The following is a 26,212-nucleotide window of genomic DNA, read 5'->3' as shown; positions in this document are numbered from 1 at the left end:
TCAGTGATTGTATTCGTTCATTTTGATCCCGCGTCGAAAATGGCACTCCACAGATCGCTCCTCGCGGCCGTCGCCCTGCTCGGAGCCACTGCCCAGGCTGCGGGCGTCTCTGGCAAGGCCTTCGGCTTTGCAACTGGCACCACTGGTGGTGGCAGCGCGGCCCCTGCCGCTCCCAGCGACACGGCCGAGCTTACCAGCTGGCTGACCGACAGCACTCCCCGCACGATTCTCATCGACAAGGAGTTCAACTTCCTCGGCTCCAAGTGCACCAACTGCAAGTGCTGCAAGCCGGATTCCAACACCTGCGGCAGCTCGGGCCAGAATGCCATTGACCTGGACTCCTCCAGCTGGTGTGGTGACTACCCGACCCTCACCTGCACCTACGACAAGGCCCCCATCGAGGGCATCGACGTTGCCTCGAACAAGTCCATTGTTGGCGTTGGAAGCGCTGGTGTCATTCGTGGCAAGGGCCTGCGTATGCGCAACGGTGTCAGCAACGTCATCATCCAGAACATCCACATCACTGAGCTTAACCCCCAGTACATCTGGGGTGGTGATGCCATTACCCTGGATGGCTCCGACCAGATCTGGATTGACCACGTCAAGATCTCTCTGATCGGTCGTCAGTTCTTTGTCGCTGGCTACGAGGCTAGTAAGTATAACTTTTCTGTGTCGGGATAAGACATATGACAAGGACGACGTCATCTAACGAATGTCCAGGCGGCCGTGTTACCATCTCTAACAGCGAATTCGATGGCCAGACCAGCTGGTCTGCAAGCTGCGATGGCCACCACTACTGGACTGTGTAAGTCTATCTCCGCTTCTGTTGTTATATCAGCCTGGATCTAATCCGTCTAGTCTTGGCTACGGCAAGAACGACAAGGTGACCTTCGCTGGCAACTACATCCACCACACCTCCGGCCGCTCGCCCAAGCTCGAGTTCAACAGCTACTGGCACGCATACAACAACTACTGGTACAACAACACCGGTCACGCCTTCGATGTGGGCAAGGGTACCAACGCTTTGATTGAGGGCAACGTCTTCAACCAGGTCGACACTCCCTTCCTGGACGACAGTTCCCCCGGCCAGACTTATGCCGTCGACTCCGGCGACAAGTCCTCCTGCGATTCTGCTCTGGGCCGCACCTGTGTCGCCAACAGCCTTGTCTCCTCCGGCAAGCTGTCTGCCTCTGACTCTTCTGTCCTCTCTAGCTGGCCCAAGGGAGAATCGGGCATCTCGGTCGTCGATGCCAGCCGCGTCAAGTCCTCTGTCCTGAGCAACGCCGGTGTCGGCAAGCTGAGCTCCAGCTCTTCCAAGCGCCAGTTCAATGCTCCTCCCCAGGGTGCTCCTCGTGTGCCCATTTTCTCCTCTGCTGGCCCCGGTGCTGCCCCTAGTGGCCCTCCTCCTTCGTGGACTTGGAAGACCATCGGCACCAAGCCTACTCCTCCTCCCCAGCAGAGTGGTGGACCCATCCCCAGCGGCTTCCCAACTCCCAGCGGCTTCCCTACCCCCAGTGGATTCCCTCTACCCAGCGGTGGCCCTCAGCCGAGTGGCTTCCCTTCTTTCCCCGGTAGCCACGGTCACCACCATCACCACGCTGGCATGGGCTTCCCTCAGGGTAACTAAGCCTGTTTAGCTTAAGTGCATACGCATTGCGGTTGTAGTAAGCAGCGCTCCCAGCGCATAGATGTGCAGTTGTGGCTACGCATTGACTTGAAATCTTTTTAATTCGCTTCTACCTGGGCATCCGCTCTCCAGGCAGTTCCACCTTCATTGAATTTGGTACTTCTTGGGATGCCTATTGTTCAGTTTTTGTATTTACATAAAATGTGGGGCTGTATTTAAGGAGAATTTTCGATACGACCCTTTAGCTTTGGCCCATCAATTCTGCACTCTGACTCGATAGCCTTGACGTTTGCCCTTAGCACTTGCCCACATCCTGGTAATATGTCCTTGAGATTGGGCTCGCAGTAAAGAGCCCTTCCGGGGCATATGGATAGTATCTCGTAGGATGAGTCGTGACCGGAGTCCTGCTTCCTCTGGAATCGACGTGCGCCTGTGCCAGCAGTCCATGAATAATTGAAACTGGTCTCCGGTCGGATGGGTGGGGGAGAGCTCCAATGTTGAAAATGGCAACATGTTGCTCATATTCTGGTTCTGCATTGGATAGGAGATCCTCATCTGGTGGGGTTCGCAAAGAATGCACCTCGCAGTTCGTGGGAATCCTCCATGTGGTCAAGATCATGCAGGCCCCGAAACGAGTCTGAACCGATGGTGAACCCAGCGCTCGAATCGACAGGCAACCAGTTGGCTGTGCACCGAGTGGTTCCATCCGGCATCTCCAACACTCCAAATGACTCCTCTTCATCTACCCTACGTGAATGTGGAAAATACTCATAGGCAGCATTGTTTGGTATCCGGTGGGGTTCCGGGGCTGTGTTGGGCGATCGGGAGTGTCTCTCCTCCTGTTCCGACTCCCACCGGGACGAGTGAGACATTTCGGGAGTGCCACTGGAGTCGGATACCGGGGAACCTGGGAATTCCCAGCTGGGGTAGGTAGAATGGGCCGAGGGGGTCATGAAGAGGGCTCGTTCGGTTGCTAGCTGCGAGAGGAGTCGCTGCTCGGCGTCTGCGTGGTACAAGGTCGATGATGGGTTTGCATGTCCCAAACTAAACTCATTAGCAAACTTCCCTATCAATCAAAGCTCCAACGCTTCTGAGGCTCACCAGTTCCAGGAGGTTTCCAGCTGTTTCCTCTGGTCACTGACGAGGCCCGCCTCGTACCAGGACTTTGGATATGGCTGCAGACCTGCAGACTTGGAGCTCATCTCGCCACTCCAATCGAGCTGCCCGAGCCATGGCTCCATGTCTGACTGCAGCACCATAGGGTAGCTGTCGCCCCCGAAAACTTGCTGCTCGAGCTCTTCTTGGGCCTCGGCCATTTGCGCCGAATGGGCAGGCCATTTGCCGATAGGATAGAAGTCGGTTGCGCTCATTATTCTTTTTTTTCCAATGTGAATGCTTTTATGCGTAAGCTGGGGCTGGAGCTAGGTGCTCACAGTGAGCTGCACTGCAGTTGTAGAAGATGTTGTGATGGACGCTGTCGCGGACGCGTGCAAGTCGGTAACCCCAGAAAAAGTCGCAAGTAAACCCCCGCAAACCTGGGGAATCCTTCATTTTATTTTCCAGAAAATGCGGAGAACTAGGAGACATCAGGAGACTCAGGCGCAAGCGAGCTCGCCTGCAGGTCGGTAAATTCCAGCTGCGACGCATGAATGTCAAACGAACCAGCCAAAGTTCGCGCATTTAACCGACTCTTCCCCGGATTTCGATCGGGCCGAGGCGCTACGCCAATCGGTCAATTCGATCGGGGCATTAGGCTCGGTTGGATGACACCACGTGCGACAGACTCAATTACCCGAGAATTCCCCGCGTCTGCAGGAGATTTATTGTACTTTGGGCTACTGCACGAGGTTGCAGGCATGCGCAGGCACGCGAAGCTGCGAAGAACGCCCGAAGACACAACCTGCAGGTCCTTTCTCTACAAGACTACTGGAGCAGCGAGATGCAGGTCCCTGTTCACATAGCTTACAAAGTGACAGAAGAAGCCATCTGGTGAGGCAGTATAAATGATATGGTTATATGAGGATATGCGCTAAGTACTACATAATGTATTTAAGTTTCGTAAATCATGTGATGCCACTAAGCATTCAACTCAGTCTGAGACAGCCAGGGCTTCTCCATCATGCCCGCTCGCTTTGCGCCGCCGGATATAGTACTGTGCGCACAGAATCGCCGTCAGACCCCACGACGCACCTGCCAAAGCACAGATCGCCGTCAGACCGTGCACATACTTGGGCGCATCCGAGGAACGGAAGATCTGGGAACCAGAAATTCCAGCACAGTTGGCGGCCATCACGACCAGGCTAAGAATCACCAGGTTAGTATAGAGATGCGTAGAATATAGGAGATATGGAATCGGGACTCACGCCATGGCAACGCTGCGCTCCTGGGGAGTGCGGCAGTATACAGAAAGCCATCCCACGTTCAGAATGCTGTTTCGAGTTAGTGATTGCCCCGATCAAGAGCACCCTAGCCCTCAAGTCGGAGTCAACTTACTGCATGCTGCAATAGGAGACGTTGGCGACAGCAATGACTCCATACCGATGCCACTTCCCTGTGTCATACGCCGTGGTCTTTAGGCAGACATAAGAGATCACATTCCAGGTGATGGCAAGGAGAACAAAGGGTCCACGGTGGCCAGTCCAATCTCTGAAATGGTGTCAGGCAAATGGTTGCTGCGGAAACACAATCAGGGCTGGACTTACGCTGCGAAAGAGAGGATCGTCAACCAAATAATACTGCAATATACTGGAACCGAAGTCAAAGCATTGGCCTTAATCGCGCCGAATCCCAGCGACTTGATCATGCTTGGCGTGTACTGGGTCAGTCCCTGGAAGCCAGACATGGACACTAGGGTGATAAACACATGCTGCATGATGCGCGGCTGCTTGAAGGTATTTGCAATATCAGACAAGGAGATCTGAATATGTCCCTTGGCCTTGCGCGGGTCGTCCAGCAGAACCCGGCTACGAATGATGTGAGATTCTCGCTCGGAAAAATAGCTCCAGCGACCGAAAGCGATGAGAGGGCGGCCGTCGCCTACCTTGGGCGGCACGAGGAGGGTGAAGAAGATTCCGATGAACAATGTGAGAAGACCCTCGACTATATCCGATCATGAGTATGTATACCGCTGGTGTTAGGCTTAAAGCTGTCACCTACCGAGAAAGATCCATCGCCATCCGGCAAGTCCATGGGATCCAGAGAGCCGCAGCAGACCGGCAGAGATCAAGCTTGACGTGGCTGAGGCAAACATCTGACCATAGAAGAAGAGACTTGTGCGTAGACTAGTCTCTTCCTTTTTGTACCAGGTCGACAGGTAGTACAGGGCACCTATATCCGCAGTCAAACCCTGGGCTATCACAAGGTACTCTGCTAGGCAAGACCCCTAAATGAGGGGAATATTAGATTTCTTACCAGGAATGAATCCTCCCTCGCAGAAGCCGAGCAGAATGCGGGTGACAAGGTAGGCCGAGTACGACTGCACGAAGGCCTGGAAGGTCGCGACCAGACCCCAAGCGAAAAGTTGACCGGACAGCCAAACCCTGGGCCCAATCCGCTGCATGACGATATTGGAAGGGATCTCGGACAGGACAATTCCGGCCGACAGGAGTTGTGTACCGACATTGACTTGATTGGTGGTGATACCCAGGTCATCGGTGATGGTCGAGGTCAGGACGGCGCTGATGTTTCCGCGATCCATCTGCAGGCAGAAAAAGGCGAGAGCGAGAGTGGGCAGGAGGATAAAGTCAATCCTATTCCGGCAATGTCAGTCTCGACCTATCTATACCCATTTCGGGGTCATCGTGATCAACATCGAGATGCATCACTTACTTCCGCTTCACAGCCGACTCTTCCTTGTCCCAGTCCTTAACAATCCCATGTTCAGCCTCACTGGGAGGCGAATCGATGACATTTTCATCAATATGCTTCTCGGACAGGCTCACACTAAGCGACATATTGAGAGAGCGTGGATTGGAAATGGGTGAATAAAAACATCGAGAACGACACTCGGGGAAAATAGCGGGTCTTATAAGCGATACACTGGCAGATTGCCCAACACTTGAGTCAATCAAAGGAGCTGGGCTTGCGTCGGCGCATCGAGACTTGTCGTGGTTTCGACACGGGTGGGAGGAATGGCGCAATCATGGCGGCTTTGACGAGCGACACGGCCCCAGTTTTTCTGCCGACAGCAAAATAACTACCAGGATACATACACGAATACACGAATACCGCGGTGAAATCAGCAATCATCATGAAAAATAAAATGGGGGCGATCAGAAATGCCGAGTGACGTGTGGTGTGCATGTCTTCACATGTCTTCTTTCTGGCATACTTGAAGGTCCCCAGCCCGCGGAAGCTTCGCATTGTTGCCCGACACGGTAAAAAGGTACGAAATAGTACCTGAGGATCCCATTGAGAATATCATACTCTGTAGAATTTACACTTGGATAATCACAGTATGCGTGCATCGATCATAATCTCAACCGATCTTTCTAAGTCAATCGCTTTTTAACATGCAGTCTATAACTATACTCTCATACCCACACATCCCACGATAGTCCATAGCGACTTGTCAGTGGCACCTGGGGGCCTTCAGCCTCGAGCACATATCCTGCATCACACCAGTCAAAGGATACACGAGGCTGTTCTCCATAGAAGGAATCAAAGTCTTCATCAAGAGCATCACGGAAGCTTCGAACAGAGTCTTGAGGCTGAAGTACGCTCCAAGGTCGAATGCATGTTACCCCTTGGCACGACTTGAGCACCAGGAGCAACGCATCAAGACGGCTGATAGCTCGGGACAGGCTACGGCCGAGGATTTGAGTTTCGCTTTCATCGTCCCCCCTGTGCATGTGTGTGGGATAAAGATTGTGCAGTTGGTAGGGGTCCGTCTGTTCATCGTACTCGTCAGCCATCGCGTGTAAGAAGAATTATACCAGATTGCGTTCCAACTAACCGAAAGATCATACAACTCATGCTCGTTATTGCACCAGACAGAGTAATACAGGTTGTAGCCTTCACCCAGCAGGCGAACGGACTTGTAAGTATTGTTGGGGAATAGTGGTAGACCTCCAGGTCCTGCAACCCAGTCAGCGCATGGTGTCATCTCGGGAAGATGCTCACATCAAGACATAGAACCTACCAATCGCACTGAAATCTCCCTCCACGACTCCTCTTCCCCAGTATTCCACAGTGACATGCTCATGTCGCGGTCCCGAAAAGCTTGACGTCACCGGGATCGCCGTGCCATCAAAATCCGAGCGTGGAGCAATCCCCGCGATATCGAAGATCGTCGGTGCCAGGTCGATGTGCGTGGTCACTGCATCCTGTACAGATCCCTCGGGGATTCCAGGTCCTCGGATGAACAATGGGACCCGAATATCCTCCTCGTAGCCGCAGGTCTTGCCGGGCGGCAACCGGTGCTGACCGATGTGGAATCCATTATCCGAAGTATAGATAATGTATGTATTATCCAGCATGTCACTCTCTTCTAGGCGCGACACGAGCGAGTCCACCAACTCATCCACGCCCTGCAAGGCACGTAAACGCGAACGGTAGAAGTGATCATTGTAGTCCACTACCGTCTGGTTTTGCTGCGGCAGATTTCGGATCCAGCTGACTCCGCTGGGCTCATCTGGGTTGAAGTTTTCTGTCCGCGGAACTGTGACGTCTTCAAAGAGATGTCGGTGCCGCGCCAAGGGAATCGGGGCGGTCATAATGGGAACATTGCCCAACACGTCGGGTTCCACATTGGAATGCGGAGCCACGGGGGCCACGGTTACAAAAAAGGTCGTTCGCTTTCCAAAGCATCATCCAGAAAACCGAGTGCTTTCTGGCTGATAACGTCCATGGTATGATGGCCCTCATAGCTCACGGGAGGGTCTTGGTTGCGTTGGTAGGTGGAATTTAGATACGAGTATGTGTAGGGGTCGAGGAGGAAGTCAGAGCCATTGAACCCGTTGACATGAGGGCTGTGATAGTTCTCGACGGTGTGGGCATTAAAGAGTTTTCCGGTATAGTAGGTGTTGTAGCCAGCCTCTTGCAGCCAAACGGGAAGAAAGTTTTCGTTAAACCCGCGGTCGACAAATTTGGGATACCCGCCTAGTCCGTCAGCCTCTCTCGTCTGCCACGTCCCAACTGTGGTACTGTCTTCGGTGACTTACCATAAGGCGGATGAACATCTGTGACGTTCGTGTTATGTGCTTGGCGACCGGTCCACAGGCTCACTCGCGAGGGACAGCATAGTGCTGTGGTCACGAAGTGATTGCGAAAGAAAGTTCCCTTGTCGCGGATCCGCCGTGTGATGTGCGGGGTGTATGCGACGGAGTCGAGTTCCAGGTCTTGATCGTCCGTGATTACTAGCAAGATGTTCGGCGGAGTGTTTGAGCGTGACTGGCCCACACTGAGTACAGACTGAAGGGCATTCTGGAAGCTGGAGATGGCAGCACCCTCGACAGCGACGAGCAGGCTGGCAGCAGTGAACAGCTTCATGGTGGCAGGTTTGACCATCCAAAAGTGTGGTGACGCGTGTCTGGTTATGAAACGAGTGAAAACACGCAGTTCTAGCCTCAAAGCGATGGCTCACTGCGTCGGCAAAGCTGCAGTGGGGCATGATGCCATCGCTGGGTCTGATGAGACGATCTGGGGACGGCCATTGGTGGGTTCGATGCGATATTCCATATTGCTTCTGCCGGTAGTGTTCGATCGCTTGGGCGAGATCGAAAACTGTAGTGCGACGTGGCACCAGGCACTATCGGGTAATCCCTCGTCGTTCTTGGTGGCTGTATTATGAAACCGACGCCCAAATAGTCAAGGTGTTCGGAGTACATTGCATCGACGCCGGCAGATACCCCGGCCACGTTCAGGTCCGTCTCCACGTGGCCCCACATGACGTGCTTTACCCTCGCGATGAGAACAGCCTCGACTACAGTAACAACGACTGTACTGTACAATATATACAGACATCCAGTGCGAAACGATATGAGAGGATCACGCCATAGCTCAGTGACGACAGGTCGGCAACTAACAGTTACAATGTGGAAGTTGTGGATTCTTTGAAGCATTCGAGACTCTCCTCGGTTAGACTTCCCCTTCATACCTCTCTGTATTGAAGGGCAGGAGGGAATAGCACCGGTAAAAAAGCTGGTGTGTCATGTATTGTTACTTTTGAAAAATAAAAGAACCAAATATGAAATCAGAAACAAGAAAAGAAATGTGGAAGAGGAAGAAAGACAATAGTAAAAAAAGAGAAAAAACGGAAGGATGCGAGTTGGCCCGAACCGGGATTTGAACCCGGGACCTCGCCCATGAGTATTCTGTAACAGAATGGGAACTCCCGAAGGGCGAATCATACCACTAGACCATCCGGGCTGATAAGATAAGAGTGGCGAATTTTACTGCAGCTTGGGGCACCTTAGATGTTAAAATGCATGTAGAGCGATGGAAAAAAAAGGCAACCTTCGAAAAAGACTCAGGTGAGCGTGGGAGGTTCAGGACCAATGGGTTAGAACAAAAATTCAATATGCTAATAAAAATCAGACGAAAAAAAAATTAATAGTAACAAACAAACGATAGATTTTATATAAGACATAAAAAAATGAGGAATTCGAGTTGGCCCGAACCGGGATTTGAACCCGGGACCTCGCCCATGAGTATTCTGTAACAGAATGGGAACTCCCGAAGGGCGAATCATACCACTAGACCATCCGGGCTGTTCCGATATTCTGGGTTAAAATTTAAATCTCATACCTCTCTAATCACAAAAGGACGCAACACACCTGCCTATCCTAATCATCATCTCCATGCTGTTTCTCCTAATCGCTACCAATAGGCCTGTCATAATAATTATCAAGTTTCAATGGTGGCTCCAACACATATTCACAATCACTTCAATTAAATCCCTTCAGCACTAACACTAGAGTCTCAAAATTACCTGTCTGTAGTATGTTCTTGCAATCACCTCATCAACACCGATTCATCTAGTTGACCTTTGCCTTGAGCTCAATCGCATCATCTGATTTCTGGCTAGGGTATTAATGTTAAAATTAAACCAGCCACGCATTGCACTGCATTGTATGGATCTCCCAAGCCCCCGTCCGCCCCACGAGGCCATCATTGGAAATGCACCAGTGTGTCATTGCACAGTGTTTTCTATTCTCCTTCTACTAAAATCTTCCGTGCATTCCCACAGTATAAGCAACCAGGCCTCTCGAAACAAAACATGTCATACTATCTTACACTACCTTCTCTTTGAGTCTAGTACTGTGGTAGATGGATTTAGGCAAGGGCGAATGTCCGAAACCCAACTAAATTGTCCCCCTGGAGCCTCAAGGCAATTCTCGTATTTCAGAAATATCTGCCAATACGTTGTCAAAGAGCGAGGTCAGAGAGCGAGGCCGGTTCCCTTGCGCGTCCATCGATACAGCGCCAGAACTGCCTTCCGCCGGTGACGGATCTCACTTGGATTCACCGGTCGTCCACGAGCCTGCGCCACGGCGCTGCGCATCACCTGCCGGAAACTACGCTGGTACTCCGTGTTCAAGGTGACCACGCAGGACTCGGTAGCCCGAATCATCGTCTCACAGGCATTCAGGATTCCTTCACCGGCCTCTTTCTGCAGACGCTCGACAATAAGCAGCAGCAAAAAGCTACCCTGCAACAGTTGAATACCGAAGAAGTAAGGCATGAAGCTGATGTCCGGGTCAAATCGTAGGATCTGTTGCACCGAGTCCGCTGCTTCCAGCGCATGAGAGATGGTCGATGCGAAGGCAGGTGACGAGGTCCAAAAGTCTTTATCTTCAATGAGGGAAACTGGGTCCCATTTCCCGACGAGCAGAATGTGCAGGACGTGTACCAGGTACGATGCGTAGGCAATGACCGTCTGTGTGTGCCAGGAGTATGCCTGCGACAGTTGTGCATCGACCGGTTGATCTGGCTTGCCGGGATATGCGCCCGACAGGGAACCTTCTGGGTCGGCCGCCGTGGCAGCAGCAAAGGTCGTCAAACTGGCCTTATAGACTTCCAACTGTCGTAGTACTTCTGCAACATGCACCTCCCAAGCCTCCTTTCCTTGCAGACGCAAACCTAAAGTTGGGTGGTTCCGAGCCTGGTTCAGGTCGATCAACTCGCCGGTGATAGTCATCAGGGGCAGAAAGAATCCGAGGATGGAGTGATCATGGCAAATGAAGTTGGGGAAAACACGTCGCTTATTCCGGTCACCGGATCGAATGCATTGGGGGCCGTCCGCACGGGGGCTATTACTGTGTATATTGCCGGATTGCCACGACCCCTCATCCAGTGGAAGGAGTAGATCTTCAGACTCGGCGTCGAGAAGGGCTAGTGGTCGATTATAGCACAAAGCCAGGTGGCGGTCCATAATATATAGAAGCCACCAGGTGCGGCGGCGCTCTTCACGGTGCTCTTCCGTGATGAGAGAGCTGTTGTGTGGATCATGTTTTTCTTCGCAGACACAGTTCAAACTCGGTCGAGAGGGGTTCGAGTAGTCAAACACCGGACCGCCAGGCGAGCTGGCCCACGCCGCCAAGGAGTATCCAAACGATGGACTCGAGCCATCACTCTGGCTATCCATATTTGCCATCACTTCCATCTCTTGGTTCAGCTTGAGTTCTCGTGCCAGAGTGAAAGCCGCATGCCACCTAGAGCAAAAGCATCGTTAGTTCCCTGTTAGTATCATTGACTGAATCTGCTCTTTTGGATTATACATACCAACGCATACTTGCCGCCTTCTGTTCACTGGAAGAAATTATGGAGGCAACATGTATATATGTGACAACATCGTCGAGCGAACCCGCTGGGCCAACCAGGCCTTTGTCGTCCCCCACACCTTCGAACGGGTGGTGTGCCGCGGCCGTGGGGAATTCTTGAGGAGCATTTGGGTTTTCTGGTGGCTCTTGATCCTTGAAAGATACATGGATCAAAGGTCGAAGCAACCGGATGGTCAACGCACAGAGGAATTGACAGATCTTGCGCCGCTGCAACGGCGAAATGGAGAGGGAAAAGGCACGATCGTCGACGGCCGCAACCCACAGCATACTTGCCAGCAGTGCTGGGCTACTCGGGCGTGGATGATCGGTACTGAGGAAAGAAGCCTTGCGTAAGACGTAGCAGTGGATGTGGTGGCACACAGGGTGCATGTGGGTGGAGAATGCGCTGGTAAAGTAGAGCTCCAGTAGATCGCATACCAGGCGGCGGGGAAGATTTGACTCTAAGAATGGCATCACTGGTTCCAAAACCGGATACTTCAAGTTCGATCGCGAGCTCGAGGGCGGCCCTTGGCCCGACTGGACTTGTGTGGATATTGAAGGCATCCGCGGGGTCCGCTGCGATGGATGATGACCGGCCAGGTCGACGGGGTTCCAGATATCATATAGGCGTGGTAGAGGCCCATCATTGCCATGAGCCCCGCCCAGTATATCGTAAGACTCTGGGGAGACGTGCGCGCCTGACAACCATGCTTCTGTCGCATTCCCTTCGGGCCCCGGGCGATGTGGGCGCGAGCCTTCGAGCAACGAGTGCGGACCGTCTACGCTCGGCGCCGACATGCTGAGATTGTTGGTCGCTGGTGACCGTGGTGGGAACGCGGATTCTGGCGAGCTCTGCTGCATCGGCGACTGCGCCGGCTGGGAGGCTTTCTGATCCATATTGGAGGAGTTTCTGCGGATCGCATAGTTCGAGGCGGAGGGATCCACGGGCATCGATTCGGGCGCAAGCTTGGAGCGGGCAATGCGACCACGTTTGCGACGTTCGCGAGTAAATTCACAGTGGATGTCGCTGCGCAGGCATCGTGAGCAGGGAAAAGCGCGATCGCATCGGACCCGGCGGGTGTGGCACGAATCGCAGGCGACTCGATTGCGACGCCAACGCCGCTTGCCATTGGGAAGATCGACGGGGCCGGGGCTTGGCTCCCCGGGCTGGGAGTCCATGTCAGGTCATCGAGTAGGGAGGAAAGGGCTAGTATAGTGGGAGGGTCGAAGGTGGAAGATGACGAGATGAGATGAAACCGGGGGGAACGGGGAAAATCGAGCGCGGGGAAGCCGGTGGCGCGGATGTTTCACCGCGGCCCACCCCGACGAACACTGCCTCGTGGACATTCTTAGGGATGAACGGTCCCAGGCAGAGTCGATGGTTCCTGATCGTCGCCCCGAAAATAGCAGCATGCAGCAAGAGGAGATGCGACTAAGATGGTATACGAGCGATACGCAGGTGGATCGGATGGGACATGCTAGAGCTGCACGCACTCACAGCTGGCAGTAGCCGGTTCGGGCAATTTCTCCTTCGCAAGCAGCGGCGCGGACCTGATTAAATTCCATACAAAATATTTGTACCATTAGGACTAGTATTATACTCTAGTAGTCTCATGTCTCACCCATGCAGCGCCCTTTTATACCGTTCCAGCGCCCGCGCCCGGCTGTCCGCATGGTCCACGATCGGCCGGGGATATCCCTGCTTCTCCGCAATGGCCGCCGCCTCCTTGGTGCTGTACGGATCGTGGATTGCTTTGCCCTGGATGTCGCGCAGCTCGGGCACCCAGCGCCGAATGTATTCGCCGTCCGGGTCGAAGCGCTCGCTCTGGCGCAGCGGGTTGAATATGCGAAAGTAGGGCTGGGGATCGACACCAGTGCTCGAGCCAAACCCCCACCCGCCATGGTTCGACGCGAAATCGCCGTCGATCAGATGCTCCATGAAGTAACGCTCGCCGCGGCGCCAATCGATCAGCAGGTCCTTCGAGAGGAAGGAGGAGACCACCATGCGAGTACGGTTGTGCATCCATGCGCAATGGCGAATCTGCCGCATCGCCGCGTCAACAATGGGGAAGCCTGTCTTGCCGTCACACCACGCCTGGAACTGGTCGGCATCGTACTCCCACTCGATGTTGGTATGCTCGGGCTTGAAGCACTTGTTCATGCAGATAAACGGCCAGTGGACCAGGACATGCTTGTAGAAGTCCCGCCAGGCCACCTCGCTGATCCAGCTCACATAGCCCTGGTTGCCACGATCGAGCCAATTCTTGTTTAGCCGCTTGGCCGTCACCACCGCAGTACGCGCGCTCAGAGCTCCACATGCAAAGTATGGACTGAGAATCGACGTGTATTCCCCGGACAGGTCACTGCGCATCTCGTCGTACTTCGTGGCCTTCTCCTCCAGAAATTTCTCCAGGCGCTGCGTAGCTTCGTGCTCGCCAGCCGGGTAGAGTTTCTCAAATCGCACCTTTTCGTCGCCGGGCAATTGCTTGCTCCTCGGGGCAGTCGGAATTGAACAGTCGAACAAGTCGGCGAATGTCTTTCTCGCGTCGCCCAGGTTAGATCCCGGTTCCTCGGACAGCTCGAGGTAGTCTGGGTTCTCTTTAAGAAAGGCCAGCCAGGAGCGGAACCAAGGGGTATAGACAGCATATTGTTTGCCCTGCTGACTGCTCAGGGCACCCGGTGTGACAACACAAGTGTCTGGCGTGGGTGCAAAATCAATCTCATTCTCGGCGCACAGTCGTACGAGTTTGGCATCGCGCCGCAGCTCATCCACCTCGTACTCGACATTTCCGCAGAGATGTTTAGCTCCCCATTTCTGGCAGAGTTCAACCACCCGGCTCGGAATCCTGTTCCGCTTCTCTTGCGTCTCGCTGTAGAGCGGAATGTCCACCTCGGCCAGGTCCCGTTGTAGTCGCTCCAAGGTCCGTAAGATAAAGTTCACCCGCGCCGGACTGGTGAGATGGGCTTCAAAGTCCTCTGGCGAGACGATGTAGAGACAGATGAGGGGTATTTGGTGATCGCGGGCGATTGTGAAGGCGGTATGAAGGGCCCGGTTATCATGAAGTCGTAGATCGTTCTTGAACCAATGGACCACAGCTTTACCAGCGTTGATGGAACGGCGCTGGTCGGCCGTGTCCCGGCATGCCTTTTCCAGTGTTTCAATGGGCCGTTCGATGGTCCCATCGTTGTACGCCTGGCATCGCTCATTGCTCATCTCGGGAGGGTAAAATTCACGCAGGACGATTCCAAAGTCCTCGGTCTGCTTCGCATTGGGATGGGGCTCTCGCAGGTTGGTGCGGCCTTTCTTGTTTGCGTGAGACCCGTTGGGTTTGCTGTCAACGTCGGCGTCGGACGTCTTGCGTTTCGGCGCCATGGGAAATGTTGTGAATGCAAGTCGGCAGCGGGGCAGGGTGGAGGATGAGTGTATTCGCGTGAACAGAGGTTGATGAAGTGGTCTGCCGATACAGCGAAAGGGGGTCAGTCGATGCATGGAGGCCAGCCAAGCCCGGCGCGGTCTCCCGTTTCCAAGGGACGCGCGGGATGTCATCGATCGAGCGATCGGGATTTCTTGACGTCACCCGATCAGGGATCGCGCCGGGACGAATCCTGGCATTGCGGATGGGTTTCCATGACTCGGCGCAGTAGTGAGAGGCATGCGAGGAGCTGCAGGGTCTGGGAGAAGTAGCAATCCGGCTCCGAATTGTGTCTCTTACGTGAGCGGATTGTGTTTTGGAAGTCGGACCCAGCTGGCGATTTGCCGCAATGCGAAAGAGTCGGCGATCGGAGCGCGTCCTCACGTGACCTTCACTACGCTCGACGGATCACATGAGCCTCGACCGTGAATACTGTACATGCCAGTGTTGCAGTACCGCTCGACGGGAAAATTAGCGTAACACTTGTGAATTCATATGCTTTGGAGGGCTTTTTTTTTCTCGCTGATGTGGTGTACTCCGGTGTGAGTATTAGTGCAATGTGTGTATTCATCGCAATGTTAATGTACGGACGAGAATATATACTACTCCCGCGCCACATCAGGTCGGTTGCAATTGTAAAAGACATGGCGGAGCATTAAAGTTCTGGTGCTTCCTCGCCAACGATTTGATACAATCGTGACCAGCCACAGTCAATAGTAACACAATATGACTGTCTCTGTTGTAAAATCCAAACATCAATAAGCAGTGGCACTTCCGATGCCATGCCATGGCATAGTTAAATACCATTACTGCACTGGGCTCAGGAGATTGCGGCAACCCCGACTCAATTCAGACATCCCATGACTAACAATAACCTTAAAGATCGAATAATGCGGTCTTTTTGCGTTTACTGCACCACTCACCCCCGCCAACACCACCACCTGCTGGAGGTACTACCTCAAACTCTGGCGTCCCAAAAAAGGGTCTCTTGTTGCAACGGGTCGCTCTCCCCGCGGATCCACCGTCTCCATCGGCTCCAATAGCCCGCCAGTGCGATCCCCCGGGAATGATCGGCGAGATCTCCAAGGCCGGCTTTGCGTGCACCTTAGCCATCCAGTCGAACTTTCAATAGTTTGAGTTGCCAGATCCATGGGGCTTTTTTGCCCGCCACCACCACCCCCCCTCTCTTGCCCGGTGAAGACTTCGTCCAGTGTCATTGCTGCAATTTGACAGTCCCCCTCCCATGGAACGCCAACGCCTCCCTGAAATGAACTGTCATGCACTCCATGGAACGCCCCCTGAAAGGAGCTGTCATGCACTCCATGGAACTTCTCCACGACTCGCATGCGTGCGGGCGTCCGCCCTCCTCCACCTCCGCACTCCTTACCGGGTGCGCAATCTGGGATCTCCGACGCTCTGGCCGCACGAAAGTCTCGTGGCAAGACCCTTTCCCTTCCCCGGCCACGCGCAATCCCGGCAGCCAGGAACCTGAGCTGCAGAGATTGAGCCCTTGATCGGCAACGCTCGAGCGTTTCGCTGCCGCGGAGGACATCCCTTTCTCCACACCCTTTTCTGCTTTGAATCCACCTCCTGCCACCTCCACTTCCCCAGATGCGTGTGTCCAATTCACTGTGAGCGATGTACCCCTTCCGCCCATGGCGAACGACAGCGCCTCACATGCCGCGGAGTCGCTGCTTTTCCAGAAACCCGCCGAAGACCAATTGCGCTCACACGTCTTTGCAGCCTTTGCCGGCATCGCCTGGTACAATGCCATTGAGCTGATTGTGCTGTGCTTCGTCTCGTTCAAGCGACGCCGCGGCTGCTACTTCTGGAGTCTCCTCATTTCCTCCGCCTGCATCATCCCACACGTCCTCGGCTATGTCATGCTCTTCTTTCCCACGGGGGTTACCCCTGGGTCTGCGTCACCCTAATCATCTTCAGCTGGACAGGAATGGTCACGGGTCAGTCGGTCGTCCTCTGGTCGCGTCTACACCTGGTTCTGCAGAACCAGAGAGTGCTATTGGCCGTCTTGTTGATGATCATCATCGACGCCATCAGTTTCCATCTTCCCATTGTGATCTTATTATACGGCAATGTGGCTGTCCCGATTGGGGACTGGGCCACTGGCTATAGCATTATGGAGCGCATTCAGCTCGTTGGCTTTTGCTTGCAGGAGCTCATCATCTCAGGCATCTATGTCTGGGAAACTGTTAAGCTCCTCAAACTTCGCCCGGAAGGTCGCCCGAACGGCATCTTGCACCAACTCCTCATCATCAACATCATTATCCTCGGTCTGGACGTCGCTGTTGTGGTCATCAATTACGTGGGATACTACGCCGTCCAGGTGATGTTCAAACCAGTCGCCTACAGTATCAAGCTGAAGCTCGAATACGCTATCCTGGGAAAGCTTGTCGCCATCGCCCGTGGATCCTACAACAGCAATGAATTGCCTTCGAGCGTCCGCGAGATCAACCCCTACCCTTCCTGTCCTTCCTCCCAAGAACCATCTGGTGTCGAGTCTCGACGCAATGTGCACCGACAATACAGCCCACCTTGGTTCTCGGAAGATTCTCACCAATCGAGCGATATGTCCTCGAGGTTATGAAACCTCGGTGACCACCGAAAATTTCTTTCCCACTGTGGTCCAGTCAAATATAGACTGAGACTGCACATATGGTAATTGTCGCAGTGACCAAAAGTGGATCGCTTGCATTAACACAATACCAATTTGTCCCATAATATATAAAATCTTATTTACGATGTAATTCACTCATGTATGTACGTACTGTATAAAAACATTGGTATCAAATCATACCAGACTTCGAAGCAAAATAAGCACCCGCATCAAATCATTGGTAGTCAACGACCGTGTTAGTACCAGCCTGCAACACAAGGACGCTGCCAAAGCCCTTGCTCTCGGGATCGACCATGGTGGAAGCCATGGCACCGAGCGCATGGTACGTTTCAGGCCCAACGTTGGCGTCAATAGAGGGAACACCTATCTCAGCCAAATTCTTATTCCGTCCAACGACAATGATACTGCCAGACCTGTTGGAGATGTTGCTGAGTTCAGCCTGCACGGCAGATAGAGCGAGTTGGAGCGGGTCACTGATCGTATCAGGAACCTCAGCCTGTCGGAAGACGACACGCTCTTGCAAATCCTCGGGAATAGAATCCCGGAGAGTCTCGAAGAAAACGATATCAGACTGGCTACCGCGAGCGTGCGCACTACTAGAGCCGGAGCCAGTGGCAGAGGTCGGTGGAAGGCCACCGCCGATCTGAATGATTGTAGCCGTGACGTGGTCATTCTGGGCCAATTGCAGAATCAAGCGAAGAGCAAAACGATCATCATCGCCACCGAGGAAGGGAAGCACAAGGTGGTGAGAGCGGCCACCGGTGGCCTTGCGGGACCAAACGGACTGGATGCTCAGTCCACTAGCCGCGGCATGTGGCGGAGGAGGAGGCCGTTTGGTTTCGGGAGAGCGAGAATCAGGGCTATGCTCGATGAAGATACCCACGTGACCCGGAACTCGCTGGAGGACGCTAGAGACAAAGTCGGTATATGAGCCATTGGCAAATCGGCTGGCGGTATCGACCTCCAAGCCATTCTGGCGATCAGTCAACGTGCCCGACTCGCTCCACGGGAGCAAAAGGAGATCGGTTGTTTCTTGGCGAGCCATATTGATGACGGTATCTGCGTAAGAATGTTCCGGCACCACCGACACACCAGCCATAAGAGAAATATCGTGCCACTCGCCAAAGGCACGAAAGGTGTTGACAACGGGGTCCCAGAGAGCCTGCTCTCCAGCCGACACTTTCATGACACTCGAGTCACGGTCACCTAATTCCATAAGTCGCACACCGTGAACTCGAAGTGCAGTCTCGTCTGTATCATCTGCCGAGATGGCTTCTTCCACACCCTGTTCGGTCTTCTTAGGCGCTTTAGAAGGGTGGGTCCTGGGCGAAGCCAAAGCCGCGGCACGGTTGGGAGTCAAAAGGGCAGCCAAGGTACAGATTCCGGAGAGACCATCCAAGCGAAGATAGACCAAAAGCTTGTGGACCGGGACAGTCTTGAGCTGATCCTTGACCGCAGTCACACTGTCGGAGCGGCTATCACTCTGAAGAGGGTTGCCATCCCAGTCAATCTCCCCCTTTCGCCAGCGCTCCACCTTGACTTGATACCAGTTTGGATAGAGCGCGGTGGTGAGAGGAGTGGTTATAAAAGTAGTGACCAGAGCCATGACGACGAAGATGGTGAAAGTACGAGTGCTCAAAATTTTCGCTTGAAGACCAATATTCTGTGATGACCATGTTAGAAACGAGTTACTTGTAACCGAAGCGATCCACGTCAACTTACCAATACGATCAACTCCACCAATCCCTTGCAACTCATCAAGACACCAATCGAGAAACTCTCTCGCCAGAGGAGTCCATTAAGACGAGACGCGAGCGTGCCTCCAATCACCTTGGCCAGGAAGGCAATGACGATAACTCCCACTACATAGCCCCAGACAATCCCACTGTCGAGCAAACCCAAGTCGGTACTGAGGCCAGAGAGCGTGAAGTATAGAGGTAAGAAGAGGGCTGCTACGACATCCTCGATCTTTTCTGTCAGCTTGATGGCAAAACCACCTTCGTGAGGGCACATTAGCCCAATGACAAAACCACCGAAGATGGCATGCACACCGATGACCTGAGTGAAAAAGGCAGAAGCCAGTGCAATAAGTAGAGTCAGCGTCACAACAGACTGACTGGGTCCTTTGTGCAAACTCCCAGTACGCTGGAGAAAGCGCAGGAAGACCGGCCGGAAGCCATATATCAGGAAGAGCATGTACCCGACACAAACGAGTAGAACGTAGAGTGCGGTAATGCCCGTTCCTGCGTTCACCAAGGCGACACAGAGAGCCAGCAGCACCCAGCCAACAATATCATTCCCGACACCGGCAGACAACGTAATGACTCCAACGCGGGTCCCCAGGAGTTTCAGCTCGGTCAATATACGACAAAGAACAGGGAAGGCAGTAATGGCCATGGCGATACCGATGAAGAGGAGATAGGTACCAAATTCAATGGGGACAGTCCCGGGCTCATTTTGGAATTCCTTGTACAGACCGTACGAGATGGCACAGCCCAGGCCGAAGGGCAGGGCCATGCCAGCCGCGGAGACACTGAGGGCGGTGCGCCAGTTGCTGACGAGGAAGCGCAAGTCCGTTTCCAGCCCGACAAGGAACAAGAACAGGACCAGCCCCAAGTTGGCGACAACATTCAGTGTGGGGATGCTGGCGGTGGGGAAAATGGCATCGGTGAATCCGGGGATATGGCCCATCACCGAGGGGCCCAAGATGATGCCGCCGATGACCTCTGCGATGACGCGAGGTTGACGGATCTTGGAGAGTGGCCAGTGAAGCAGGCGACAAAGGACGATGATAATGACGGCTTGGATGATAAACAGAACAATGGGGTTCTTGGAGTCATAGTGGGACGGGTTGCCGCCCTCAAGGATGCCGCCTTGAGGACTGACACGACTCGTGCTGGAGGCCGCAGCGGTGGTGGTGGTACCGGTGGCCATGATGCTGGAGGGAGCCGCGGGAGGAGGAGGAGGAGTAAGAGGAGGGAAGAAAGAGAACCCGCATTGACTCTAGTGTGGAGGATGACTTCGTCACAAGCGGTCAAAGACGGGCTCGTCCATTCGATTCCTGCGTGGCTTCGAACCTTTAAAGCTGGGCGACCCGTCGTTCTTGGCTTCCTCCGCACGCAGCGACCCGTTAATTGGCTGGGCGCACCCGAGGGCGGATGCGGTGCAGTTGTCAGCAGCGCACGTTACCCGGGGCATTACACCTTGACTTGGCCCTTTGTTGAGACGATCCAAAATAATGGCGGTTAGCTAACAGTACACCCCGTATTGTACTTTTCCTATAGTACAGTTACAACCCGAGCATTCTGATTCAGCTACCTGCGAAGATTACTACAACTGTGCTCTCCGGCGGTCTCGAGCTGACAGCATGTTCTTCGTTCGGGTAGGGCTTGGCGACCTACTACGATAGGGCATTCGCGATATCACATTTTGTAATGTGAAAGCTCTAACTACATAGGCAATAGTCTATCCACCTCACTTATAGCATAGTAGGCATTAGTGGTGGGCAGTACGTAGTACGAAAATGTCGTGTGAGATGAGTCGCTGTCATTGGGCCTTGGGAGAGGGTTTAATTTTCCATGCAGCCGCGTGGCAGGGCGGCCAATCGTAGAATACTCATACTTAAGTACCTGAACTATCCCCCGATCGTTTTCTGCTGCGGACTCCGCATAAATCTATAAATACCGCGCAAATCAACCAAGCTTTCCGAGCCGAACGGGATTGGCCGAATGCCGGATATTACGGGGAAAGCAGTCAAGTTTCTATGATCAGGCTAGGCGCATCTGGAAAACACTGTATGCCCGAGTTGGCAGGTGGGGCTGCGATTCAATCCCGAAGCGGGAAACCGGATCCATCCAATCCAGTTGCGGACTCCAGCGAGTGCCTTACTTCAAACGGCCTAGCGGCAGATGTCGGCATGTCGGGTCTCCGTTACCCCGGCCGCCCGCCTGGCTTGAGTACCGCTGGGTGGGTCCAAAGACGCACCTCCCGAACAGCACCGCATAATTTTATCAATCTGTGTCTGTAGTCGGTGTAAAGGCCTCTCCGTCCCCGAATTCAAAAGGTAAAAAAGTCTCTGGACAAGACTGAGTCGCTATGTACCCAGTCGGAGATAGTACATATAGACAACTGGGATCGCTCCCGTTGTGTCCTCACCTTTCTTCCCATCGTCCTCCCATATTGGTTCGGTTGATCGACAGCCTTACCCAGAATGGATTCCGACAAAGATTCCAAGATGGATTTTGCTCCCATCACGGAGCGGACCCAAACTGTCATGACTGCCATCGAAGAACGAGAAATCGAATCGATAGGCCGCATTGCCTCCAGTCATCTGGGCCAGGCTTTGTCGGCCACGATAACCCATGGCGAGAAAGATCCTCGATTGGATCCCGACGATCCTCGGTTTGACCATCGTCGGTGGGCCCAGAACGTGGTCAACCAAGTCCACGAAGCTGGCATTGATATTCCAGACCAAGGTGTCGTCTTTTCCGACCTGTCTATCTACGGTTCCGGATCCGCTTTACAATTCCAAGAAACCTTGATCTCGAGCCTCGCAGTTCCTTTTCGCCTCGCCACCAGAGCTCTCTCTGGTCAGAAGTCACCGCCCCGTCGTATTCTTCACAATTTCGACGGACTGCTGCAAGGTGGCGAGCTTTTGCTCGTCCTGGGACGTCCCGGCAGTGGCTGTACTACCTTCCTCAAGACCCTTTGTGGACACCTGGGCGGCCTTACCATGGAGTCCGAAAGCAAAATTCATTTCGAAGGGATCGACTATAAGGATATGATTAAATATCACCGTGGCGAGGTTGCCTACAATAAAGAAGTCGACCTCCACTTCCCTCATTTGACTGTCGGCCAAACCCTCTCCTTTGCGGCCCACGCCCGTGCCCCCCACCGTCGTCTGGAGGGAGTCACACGGAATGAATTTGTCGACACCTTGGTTAAGGTCGTTATGTCTATTTTTGGTCTCTCTCATACCTACAACACCAAAGTCGGCAGCGAATTCGTACGCGGTGTCAGTGGTGGTGAGCGGAAGCGTGTAAGTATTGCCGAAATGTTTTTGTCTCGCTGCAGAATAGGGGCATGGGACAACAGCACTCGTGGACTGGATGCGGCATCGGCTTTGAATTTCGTTAAGTCCCTGCGTCTCTCTGCCGACATGGGCATGTCCTGCCATGCTATCGCCGCATATCAAGCGTCCCAATCGATGTATGACTTGTTTGACAAAGTCGTCGTCCTCTACGAGGGCTATGAAATCTACTACGGCCCTAGAGAGCGTGCGGTTTCCTATTTCCAGGAGATGGGCTGGACACGGCCCGAGCGTCAGGTCAGCGGTGACTTCTTGACAGCTATCACCAACCCTGGCGAACGCAAAGCATTGCCTGGAATGGAAGAGAAAGTGCCGCGTACCGCCAAGGAATTTGCTGAATACTGGAAGAAAAGCCCAGAGTACTGTAATCTTCGCAACAAAATCACTGAGTTTGAGCGCGAGCATCCCCCGAATGGCATTGACGCCCAACGCCTGCGTTTGACTCACGAAGCGCACCAAGCCCGTCACACTCGCGCCGCCAGCCCTTATCTGCTTTCAATTCCGATGCAGATTCGACTCTGTACTACGAGAGCTTTCCAGCGTATGAAGGGTGACCTACCCACTGCGTTATCGCCTCTGTTCGTCCAAATCATCTTGTCTTTGATCATCGGGTCCGTCTTCTACAATACCCCGGATACGGCCGACTACTTCTTCCAAAAGGGTGCGGTGTGTTACTTTGCCGTCCTCATGAACGCTCTTCTCACTATCAACGAAATTCTTCAACTCTACAGTCAGCGGTCCATTGTTGAAAAACAGGCTGGTTATGCTTTCGTGCACCCATTCACTGAAGCGTTAGCCAGTCTCATTGTTGACCTACCCGTCAAATTGGTCCGCATCTCGGTGTTCAGTATCGTCTTGTACTTCATGGCGAATCTGCGTCGGGAACCGGCCCAATTTTTCATCTTCTACCTGTTCTTGATCGTCGCCGTTCTGGCCATGTCGGGTCTATTCCGCAGCCTGGGAGCATTGACAAAGTCAGTGGGCCAAGCCATGGCACTTGCAGGTATTTTGGTTCTTTGCATCGTCGTCTACACTGGTTTCACCCTCCCGGAACCCTATATGCATCCGTGGCTCTCGTGGATCCGTTGGATCAACCCAATCTACTATACCTTTGAGGCATTGATTGCGAACGAATTCCACGGCAGGAACTATGATTGTGGATCAATAATTCCGAGCTATGGTACTGGGACCAACTTCATCTGTTCCTCGGTTGGCGCAGTGGCAGGTCAGCGATATGTCTCAGGTGATGCCTTTATCGAGCAGAATTACTACTACCACTACTCCCATTTGTGGAGAAACTTCGGCATTCTAATTGCTTTCATGGTTTTCTTCAATTTCCTGTACCTGACAGCCACAGAGTTTATTTCCAGTGACAAGTCAAAGGCAGAGGCCCTGGTCTTCCGCCCTGGACATGCTCCTAAGTATCTCCAAAATGGACAGGATACAGAGGGCGGTGCGCCAGATTCAACAAAGCTCGAAGTGCAAGCAACCAACGATACCATTCGCCTTCCTGAACAGACTGATATCTTCTCTTGGAGCTCTTTGAACTATGATATTCCTGTCAAAGAGGGAACTCGACGATTGTTGAATGATGTGAACGGCTGGGTCAAACCTGGTACTTTGACAGCCCTGATGGGTGTATCAGGAGCAGGCAAGACAACCCTTCTGGATGTTCTCGCCCAGCGCGTATCGATTGGTGTCGTCACTGGCGATATTTTAGTCAATGGTCTGGCCCTCGCTGCCAACTTCCCCCGCCGCACTGGCTATGTGCAACAGCAAGATCTTCACCTCGACACCACAACCGTGCGAGAGGCCTTGCGTTTCAGTGCAATGCTTCGCCAGCCCAAATCTGTTTCCAAGAAGGAGAAGTATGAGTATGTGGAGCAGGTCATCAAGGCCCTTGGTATGGAGGATTTTGCCGAAGCTGTTGTTGGCTCCCTTGGAGAAGGTTTGAATGTTGAGCAGCGTAAGCTTCTCAGCATTGGCGTGGAACTTGCTGCGAAGCCTACTCTTCTCATCTTTCTTGATGAGCCGACCAGTGGTTTGGATTCTCAAAGTTCATGGACTATCTGTCAGTTCCTGCGGAGACTCGCAGACCACGGACAAGCTGTGTTGGCAACAATTCATCAACCCAGTGCAACTCTGTTCCAAACCTTTGACCGGCTGCTTTTCTTGGCCAAGGGTGGAAAGACAGTTTACTTCGGCGATATCGGCGAAAACTCTACCACCCTTTTGAAATATTTTGAGAACAATGGTGCTCCTCCTTGCGAAGAGCTGGAGAACCCTGCCGAGTACATCCTCGACATGGTTGCTGGTGACGGATGTCCTGGAGTGGACTGGCCTACAGTGTGGAAGAAAAGCCCTGAGCACAACGAGGTCCTTGCTGAAATCCAGCGTGTTCACTCCACTCGTACAAATTCTGTCCACGATCCGGTGACCGATGATGATAGTGCCGAGTTTGCGATGCCCTTGTCTGCTCAGCTTGTTGTGGTTCTTCAGCGATGCTTCCAGAGCTATTTCCGCCAGCCCGACTACATCTACGCCAAGTTCATCCTCGGTATTGCGTCTGGTCTATTCATCGGTTTCTCCTTCTGGTTGTCCGACAATACTCAGCAAGGCTTTCAAGATGTGCTTTTCAGTATTTTCCTGCTTTGCACCATCTTCAACACCCTCGTCAATCAGATCATGCCCCGCTTCGTTGCTCAGCGCTCCCTGTACGAGGTTCGCGAACGGCCATCTCGTATCTATTCCTGGAAGGTTTTCATTCTATCGCAGATCTTCGTTGAGGTTCCCTGGCAAGTTGCCCTGGGCATCTGCTCGTGGGCCTCGTTCTACTGGTCTGTTTTTGGTGCCAACCAGGATTCTGAACGTCGTGGGCTCATTATGCTCTTCATCGTACAATTCTACATGTACGCTGCCAGCATGGCTCAGTTTGTGATCTGCGCCATCCCGGAACCTACCCTTGGTGCCATGGTCGCAACTATGATGTTCGGTCTCTCATTCATCTTCAATGGTGTCATGCAGCCGCCGAATGATCTCCCGCGCTTCTGGATTTTCATGTATCGTGTATCTCCATTCACGTACTACATCAGCGGAATCAGTAGCACTGCCCTCCATGGCCGGGAGGTTGAATGCAACGCAGCCGAACTGAGTGTCTTCGATCCTCCCGCTGGTCAAACCTGTGGCGAGTATATGGCCAAATACCTACAGGTGTCTGTCGGATCAATTTACAACGAAAATGACACTTCCGGCTGCCAGTATTGCAGCATGAAGCTTGCCGATCAATACCTCGCTACCAGAGAAATCTACTGGGAGGACCGTTGGCGCAACTATGGTATCTTCTGGTGCTACTTCATCTTCAACATCTTTGGTGCGATTGCCTTGTACTACTTGTTCCGGGTGCGAACCTCGAAGGCCAAGGCTGGAAAGGGCAAGAAAACTGCTTAAAGGAAAAATCACAATGCTGATAGCTGTATGATACCCGGATGGTCCGTGGCCTTGAACGTTTGTTTTGATTTTGTACTTTCATGCTTTTTTTTTTTTTTTTTTTGTTTGTTTGATCATATCGTCTTATACCAAGTATATTTTTGCTTTCAATTCTATGCATTTAATGGACCATTCTATGCCGAGTGTAATGCACGGGCAGTGTTTCCTTAACCCTCCCAATGGCAAAGCACCTGAGAGGCA

At 53.1% G+C, this 26,212-nt stretch overlaps 9 protein-coding genes across 9 annotated transcripts; 3 read left to right on the top strand and 6 right to left on the bottom strand.

Moving 5' to 3' along the window:
- Positions 1–39: 39 nt before the first annotated feature.
- Positions 40–1,627, top strand: N7532_004742 (polysaccharide lyase family 1 protein; the record flags this gene model as incomplete). Its single annotated transcript, XM_056617236.1, has 3 exons — positions 40–652; positions 721–805; positions 859–1,627. 3 exons carry the CDS (start codon positions 40–42, stop codon positions 1,625–1,627), a joined length of 1,467 nt encoding a protein of 488 aa, XP_056477593.1.
- A 551-nt stretch (positions 1,628–2,178) lies between these two features.
- On the bottom strand, positions 2,179–2,997 carry N7532_004741 (uncharacterized protein; the record flags this gene model as incomplete). Its single annotated transcript, XM_056617235.1, has 2 exons — positions 2,179–2,671; positions 2,729–2,997. The coding sequence occupies 2 exons, from the start codon at positions 2,995–2,997 to the stop codon at positions 2,179–2,181; spliced, it is 762 nt and encodes a 253-aa protein (XP_056477592.1).
- A 719-nt stretch (positions 2,998–3,716) lies between these two features.
- Positions 3,717–5,580, bottom strand: N7532_004740 (uncharacterized protein; the record flags this gene model as incomplete). The annotated part of the gene is made up of 7 exons (XM_056617234.1): positions 3,717–3,927; positions 3,991–4,056; positions 4,121–4,273; positions 4,330–4,726; positions 4,784–4,954; positions 5,039–5,376; positions 5,456–5,580. 7 exons carry the CDS (start codon positions 5,578–5,580, stop codon positions 3,717–3,719), a joined length of 1,461 nt encoding a protein of 486 aa, XP_056477591.1.
- A 579-nt stretch (positions 5,581–6,159) lies between these two features.
- On the bottom strand, positions 6,160–8,116 carry N7532_004739 (sulfatase family protein; the record flags this gene model as incomplete). Its single annotated transcript, XM_056617233.1, has 5 exons — positions 6,160–6,516; positions 6,582–6,703; positions 6,768–7,422; positions 7,500–7,726; positions 7,789–8,116. 5 exons carry the CDS (start codon positions 8,114–8,116, stop codon positions 6,160–6,162), a joined length of 1,689 nt encoding a protein of 562 aa, XP_056477590.1.
- A 1,891-nt stretch (positions 8,117–10,007) lies between these two features.
- Positions 10,008–12,567, bottom strand: N7532_004738 (Zn(II)2Cys6 transcription factor; the record flags this gene model as incomplete). The annotated part of the gene is made up of 2 exons (XM_056617232.1): positions 10,008–11,280; positions 11,351–12,567. The coding sequence occupies 2 exons, from the start codon at positions 12,565–12,567 to the stop codon at positions 10,008–10,010; spliced, it is 2,490 nt and encodes an 829-aa protein (XP_056477589.1).
- Positions 12,568–13,006: 439 nt separating this feature from the next.
- N7532_004737 (deoxyribodipyrimidine photo-lyase PHR1) lies at positions 13,007–14,761 on the bottom strand (the record flags this gene model as incomplete). The annotated part of the gene is made up of 1 exon (XM_056617231.1): positions 13,007–14,761. The coding sequence occupies one exon, from the start codon at positions 14,759–14,761 to the stop codon at positions 13,007–13,009; it is 1,755 nt and encodes a 584-aa protein (XP_056477588.1).
- A 1,695-nt stretch (positions 14,762–16,456) lies between these two features.
- Positions 16,457–17,406, top strand: N7532_004736 (uncharacterized protein; the record flags this gene model as incomplete). Its single annotated transcript, XM_056617230.1, has 2 exons — positions 16,457–16,716; positions 16,743–17,406. 2 exons carry the CDS (start codon positions 16,457–16,459, stop codon positions 17,404–17,406), a joined length of 924 nt encoding a protein of 307 aa, XP_056477587.1.
- Positions 17,407–17,650: 244 nt separating this feature from the next.
- N7532_004735 (Kha1p) lies at positions 17,651–20,370 on the bottom strand (the record flags this gene model as incomplete). Its single annotated transcript, XM_056617229.1, has 2 exons — positions 17,651–19,099; positions 19,159–20,370. The coding sequence occupies 2 exons, from the start codon at positions 20,368–20,370 to the stop codon at positions 17,651–17,653; spliced, it is 2,661 nt and encodes an 886-aa protein (XP_056477586.1).
- Positions 20,371–21,646: 1,276 nt separating this feature from the next.
- N7532_004734 (uncharacterized protein) lies at positions 21,647–25,972 on the top strand (the record flags this gene model as incomplete). The annotated part of the gene is made up of 1 exon (XM_056617228.1): positions 21,647–25,972. One exon carries the CDS (start codon positions 21,647–21,649, stop codon positions 25,970–25,972), a length of 4,326 nt encoding a protein of 1,441 aa, XP_056477585.1.
- Between the last annotated feature and the right edge of the window lie 240 nt (positions 25,973–26,212).

Source organism: Penicillium argentinense, assembly GCF_028826775.1.
Source record: "Penicillium argentinense strain IBT 30761 chromosome Unknown utg000004l_segment0_segment0, whole genome shotgun sequence".
Taxonomy (NCBI): Eukaryota; Fungi; Ascomycota; class Eurotiomycetes; order Eurotiales; family Aspergillaceae; genus Penicillium; species Penicillium argentinense.
Note: the sequence above shows the minus strand (reverse complement) of the source record. Positions and strands in the feature narration are given on the sequence as shown.